The sequence below is a fragment of the Bison bison genome, unplaced genomic scaffold (genome assembly GCF_000754665.1).
Source record: "Bison bison bison isolate TAMUID 2011002044 unplaced genomic scaffold, Bison_UMD1.0 scf7180017864340, whole genome shotgun sequence".
Taxonomy (NCBI): domain Eukaryota; kingdom Metazoa; phylum Chordata; class Mammalia; order Artiodactyla; family Bovidae; genus Bison; species Bison bison.
Genome location: NW_011494912.1, coordinates 5,698,022 through 5,704,173, shown reverse-complemented (window position 1 = coordinate 5,704,173; position 6,152 = coordinate 5,698,022). Strand labels below are relative to the sequence as shown.

Sequence of the window (6,152 nt, the reverse complement as noted above, 5' to 3'; positions counted from 1 at the left end):
GCGGCCTCAGGCCCCGGGGGCGCCGCCCAGTGGCAGAAGTGTCGCCTGCTCCTGCGCAGGGCGGTGGCGGGCGAGCGCTTCCGCCTGGAGTTCTTCGTGCCGCCCAAGGTGAGTTGCCCACCCCCTTTGCCCTGGGAGAGGGGATCGTGGAGGACCAGGCTTCCAGCACCCCTCGGTCTTAGCTGGTAGGCAAAATGGAGTATTCCGGGTCAGGAGATTGGAGTCCGGGCCCACCGCCCCACAGGTCATCCCTCAAGCCTGCGAGGGGTCAGAAAGACCCTCTGGCTACAGAAGGGGTTCTGGGTACTGTTCTAGGCGGGGGGCGGGGTACGGGAGAGCCTGGCTGCCTGGACTCCTGTCTTCCTCACCTGGAACCGCTGGGTGGCTGGAGCCTCCCCAGAGAGGCAGGCAAGGAGTGACATTGGCATGCTCGGGGCCTGCCGGAGGTCTGCAGTCGGGCTCAGTAGACATCTGCCTGACAGCCAGGCTCCAGCCCAGCCCCGGCCCAGATGACTCCCTTCTGGCCCAGGTTTCAAAAGCTGTTTCTTGCCTTTAGCAGCATCTTGCTCACCTGAGTGCACCACGCCCTCCCCTCCTCCTGGGGGTCACCATCAAAGCTCTAGGGGCAGCTTTGGGTCTCCTAGGGCAGGCAGGGGGAAGAGGGGGCAAACCTGCCTTGTTTGGAAGGAGGGAATAACTAACCATAGTGCCCGCTTTCTGAGGGCCGTCATCCTCCCAGGACCCCAGCAAGGTGGGCATCAATGGTCCCCAGGTCACAGAAGAGAAAGGAAAACTCAGGGAGGGGGTGTGGCCGGCCCAGAGTCACAGAGCTGGTGGATGGCAGAGCTGAGCTAATTATACCCATCACCCCGGTGGTCCTGGGAACGAAAGGAGCTGGGAGGCGGGAGCGTGTGCTGGTGCAGCAGCCCCCAGAACCGCCCAGGGCCCCCACCCACCTCTGGGCCCACCCTGTCCCCAGGGCCTTTAGTCACCCTGAGTCTCGCCTCCTTCCCCACCTCCCTGTCTGTCTATACTCCCCATCCTCTTCCTTGCCTCTCTCCCCTTGGAGGTGGATGGGGTGGGCTCCCCAAGGTCTGGGGCCCATGAGCCATAGGAGAGGTGATTTCCTAGGGGGACACACTAACTCTCTGAAGCACTCTCACCAAGTCCCAGGACCCCCCAGACTTCCCAAGAGCTTTCTGCCTGCCCAGGCCCCGCCTTTAGGTCCCTGAGAGAATCACAGACCACTAAGCCCGAGGCCACCGCTCGTCAGACAGGGAGACCAAGGTCCAGTGAGGGTGGGAAGCGGGATGGAACTTGCCCAGGGTCACCCACAGGGCAGGGCTTGAGCGCCTCTGTGCCCTGAGTGGCAGCCGCAGCTGCCCGTCTGAAAATAGCTGCCCTCGAGGGAGGGGATGTAACAGCTGGTGCCCCCTGCATGAGCCCCTCCTGAGCCCACCGCTCACCACTGGCAGAGAGCAGGGTTCCTGGGGGGCCACTTTCCCAACCTCTGAGCAATCACCTTACCAACCTCTGAGAAAGGCCAGTGGGTTCCTACCCCCTGATTTGGCCTCAGACCCTTCGTTTTTCATGCAAATGTTTGCAAATTCAGGAGCGACTTCATGGGAAGGGGGAGCAGGCCTGGCGAGGGGTCAGATCCCATTTCGCAGATGAGGTTGATCTAGGATGTATGTGCCCCACGGGAAGCCTCAGCTGACACTCCTCCCACCTTTGAGTCCTGTTCACCCACCCATGGTCCAGAGCTCTTCCTCCTCTTGCCCCTGGAGGCCTAGCTGCACCCTTGGAGCTGATGGGGCTTGGGGTCTACAGGCTCAGGGATTGTTTCCGGGACCCTCAGAGTGCCCTTTCATATGGCCCCGTGTGTCAGACCTCCAGCCCCCTCACCCGCCCTGCAAGAAAAGTCTCCTGGACCCCAGGTCCCCTCATAGCCCTAGGCCGGGCCCCAGGAAGCAATGATGCTGGCCCCCTGCCATCGGGGAACCACCAAGAAGCTGTTACTTGCTGGGCTGGAGGGCCAACCCCAATGGAGTTAGTGCAGGATGCTCTGGGGGCCCCGAGGAGAAGAAGCCAGGCTGCCTAAGTGTTGACCAGTGGACAGGACCCCAGGACAGGCATTGCTGGCAACTCAGGCTGCATAAGCCAAGGCCTGGGGTCGTCAGTGGAGAAGGAGATGGCAACCCACTCCAGTATTCTTGCCTGGGAAGTCCCATGGATGGAGGAACCTGGTGGGCTACAGTCCCTGGGGTCGCAGAGTCAGACACGACTGAGCAGTTAACAGTTTCACTTGGGGCATGAAACAGGCTGATAGCTCCAACCACGCAAGTGGGAACAGTGAGCCGGAGCAAAGGGAGAGGCAGACGGGCCTCCAAGGCCAGGCAGAGGATCCAGCGCCTCTGGCCAGCGAGAGCCCCGTCCGGCTCTTCTCTGTGGACCTGTCTGTTCTACCCGATCCAGGACCGCAGGCCCCGCCTGGCTGGCTGGCACAAGGGCCTGCCGTGGTCAGCAAGCCCGCAGTCACCACCCCGAGCCCAGCCGGACGCCTGCTGGATGGCAGCCAGTGCTGCCAGGAACCCCCACCCGCCTGCCCACTCAACGTGGGGCCCTTCCCTTTCCTCCTAAGAAAGTCCCTGTCCCAGAGCTCAAGCTCTGCCAGGAATCTCAGTCTCAAGCCAGCCCGGGGGCCTTCGGGCCAGGGCCAGGAACTCTGGGGCAGAGTAGGGGGGCAGGCACAGAGCGGCCCTCCCAGAGAGTCCTGCCAGCTTACCTCTGTCAAATCCCACACTGGCCTCTTTTCTTCCACCTGGCGACACGGCCCTGCCCAATTCCAGGAATCCCATTCTGCATCAGGGTCTCCAACCCTGTACTGTGGTAAATCTAATCTGAAGGAGGAGACGAGCATTTTTTTTTTTTTTTAATGAACTAGAATAGAAAGTATCACACTCCATCACACACAGTCAGAGTAAATATTATCTGGTGAAACGTGTGTTTCAGAGATATTTTTACCTAGGTGTGTGTACTGGGTCACCATGTCAAACGTATTTCTTACTATAGGTCAAGGTGAAAAATGTAAAAACCACAGATCTGGTGGGTGTGCTGGGCGGAAGGGTGGCCAGAGCAGAGCTCACCCCACCACAGAGCTTGGAGGTGGGAGACCAATGTCCATCCCAGCTCTGTCCCTGACTTGCTGTGTGACTATGTGAGGAGGTCCCTCCAGTTCCCAGGAACACCCTCAACTTACCCATCCGTGAAATGGGGATTGGGACACCTCCACCCGAGGCTGCCTGGCATCCTAAGCTGGGGCGGCTCTGACCTCTGAGAGCGGGGGAGGTGAGAAAGAACTTCAGGAGGCCCTGGGGCCACTGTCTCACCGCCCTTCGTCTGGCCTCCCAGGCCTCCAGGCCCAAAGTCAGCATCCCCCTGTCGGCCATCATCGAGGTCCGTACCACCATGCCCCTGGAGATGCCGGAGAAGGACAACACGTTCGTGCTCAAGGTGAGCCCCACCCCTGGCCCTGAAGACCCCCGTGGGGGTGAGGGTGAAGGGCCAGCAGCAGGGTAGGGGCAGGGAATCCCAGATTGGGGGGTGGGGGTCCCAGGACCCTCCACAGATGTCAAGCTAGGACGTGAATCCTGGCCGAGCTCCAGAGACAAGTGGCCCAGGTGTCGTCCACCATGTGGGTCCCCATTCCCATTTCCTCCTGGGCTGGGGGAAGGACCCGAGTTTCACTTCCCCTCTCCCGCCCCTTCCCCCACTGGAGTCCCGCCACCCACATCCACCCCATAGGCAGGAACTGGTAGCCAGCCTGCAGCAGTTATGCAAATGCCCCTGTCACCAGCACTGGAGTGTGGGAACCCGCCCGGCCCCACCACGGCACGGAGGCCCTGAGGGTGGCCAGGGAGGCACCCCAGTGAGCCTGGGGGCTGCCCGTCCTTTTCCCAGGCCCCGCTTCGCTGGGGTGGCCTGCTCGGGTTGCTGAGGACACGGCTCTGGGCTGCCAGGGCTGTGGCCCCGAGCCTCGTTGGAGAATCAGAGGGTGTTTGTGAGGCCAAGTCCCCAAGGAGGCCTGGTTCCACCCACCCGAAGCTGCATGGAGGGGCGCCCCACCCCACCACCGCCCTCCCCCGCCACCCCGCCTCCTCTCCAGGGGCCCAGTTGGGTTTATGTTTTTACTCGGCCCTGTTTGTTTAGTCATGAACTCCTGTATTCATTTAACATTTGCCAACCCCAGACCCTGAGTCACCCAGGCTGGGGGCTGAGGACATGGCCCCTCCCTGCCTGGCTCTCTCATCTGCTGGCCTTACTCCTGACAGCTGGGTGGCCTCTGTGTCTCAGTAGGCTCAGGAGTCCTGAGGCCACGGCGCCCACCTGCCAGGCCCGCTCTGGGCCTCAGTTCCCCATCAGTTCAGAGCAGGGTGGAAGTCAGTTCCAAGCTCTGATGGGATGGGAATCCCACTGCTCTTTACTAAACAAGAAACTCAGAGGCCAGGCCTAGGCATTAGAGACCTGGGTTCAGGTCCCAACACCACCACTGAGCGCTCCTGTGACTGAGCCAGTTAGCGGACCTCTCAACCTCAGTCTTCTCATCTGTACAATGGGGAAAGCGTCACCTCTCTCTCCTGCGGCTGTTGGGAAGAGTTTATCAGATAGTGTGTGTGCCTGATCGCCCTCTGGGTTGGGCTTTCTCCTCGCTTCCCTTCCGGAGGCTGCTTACCCCTGGGGCATGGCGGTAGAGGCAGAGTTCCAGGTGCAAAGGCAGGTGAGCCCCACCACTCAAGGCTGGGCCTGCTGGCCCCCCACAGACTCAGGGTTGTGATGCCTTTCTCCCAGCCCTTACCCAGCACGGCCTCCTCGGGGGCTGCATCCACAGGGCCTGAGGATGACCTCAGTCATCCCGGTGATTTCCGGCGGTGGGCCCAGGGGGAGGGGCTGCTGCCTGCGTGGGCTGCCCTCTGCTGGGGACCCCACTGTCTTCCCAGCTGCTCAGACCAGGGAGATCCCCCCAGGAGCGGGATGAACCTCTGGACTCTCGACACCCCCCTCCCCAGGTGGAGAATGGAGCAGAGTACATCCTGGAGACCATCGACTCCCTGCAGAAGCACTCGTGGGTGGCTGACATCCAGGGCTGCGTAGACCCCGGGTGAGACCCCTGGGATGGGTAGACAGGGTGTGGGGCCTACGGGGCTGTGTCCTGGCTGGAGCCTTCATGGGGAGCACCTTTCTGGTGAGGGCAGGAGCTGAGCTTGAGAAATGGGCCCTTCTCACAGCAGTCCAATCCAGGTGGGTGCTGGCCGGGACCCTCCCTGTCCCCACACACCCCCACTCCCAGCAGGCTCTGTAGGTTCAGGGTCCCGAGGCCTGGAGGGCAGTTGAATCATCTTGTTCTCACTCCCAGGGGAGGCTGAAACCATGAGGAGTTAGACAGATGGTAGTGACGGTGAACCCAAAGGGCCAGGGATGGAGGACCAAAGGGGAGGCCCCCTAATCCAGTCCTGAGCTTCAGAGAAGCTGTACTGGTAGAGGGGCCCTTTCTCTGAGGCTTAAAGAAAGGGGGGCCTGGGCCAGGCAGAGGGGGCTGGGGGCAGAGGAGGGCAGTGGAGGAGCGCGAGGGCCTGGGACCCGCGGGGAATGTCAGCACCCTCGGGTGGCTGGAGTTAGAGCTAATGAGGCCGCGCCTTTAGCCCGGGAAAGCGGGTAGGTCTGGGCAGCGGGGAGCCATGGCTAGTAATAAACCGAGGGGCAGAAGGACAGCAGGGAGGCTGGCTGCGCCATCCGGGAGAGGTTCCCCAGCCCAGGACTAGGAGGGGCGGGCAGGGCACCGGCCGAGCTGTTGGCAGCGGCTCCTCTGGCTAATGGAGTGAGCCAAGCCCAGGGGGAGGGGCTGTTGCTTGCTAATTAACAGCTTCATTTAAGGAAGCACAATTAAAGTCCAGAGAGCCTCCCAGGCGCCACCCCCCCCACATCCCCGAAGTGGTTCTAATCCCTCCCCTGCCACCCTCCCAGCCATCTGCTCCGCACACTCTCTGCCTCACCCCCGTGAAGGTGAACCTCACTTTGCGGGTGTTTCAGAGCCGCCACAGATGGGGAGACAAAGGCCCGGGGGAGGGGAGGGGAGGGGCCGGCCCAGGCCCCAC

At 61.8% G+C, this 6,152-nt stretch overlaps 1 protein-coding gene across 1 annotated transcript in view; it reads left to right on the top strand.

The window, feature by feature from the left end:
• SH2B2 (SH2B adaptor protein 2) overlaps positions 1-6,152 on the top strand; it is a 13,265-nt gene that overhangs the window by 735 nt on the left and 6,378 nt on the right. Inside the window, exons 2-4 of the mRNA XM_010854364.1 lie at positions 7-108; positions 3,412-3,513; positions 5,067-5,158. Coding sequence (XP_010852666.1) covers positions 7-108; positions 3,412-3,513; positions 5,067-5,158 — 296 coding nt within the window. The remainder of the gene's footprint in view (positions 1-6; positions 109-3,411; positions 3,514-5,066; positions 5,159-6,152) is intronic.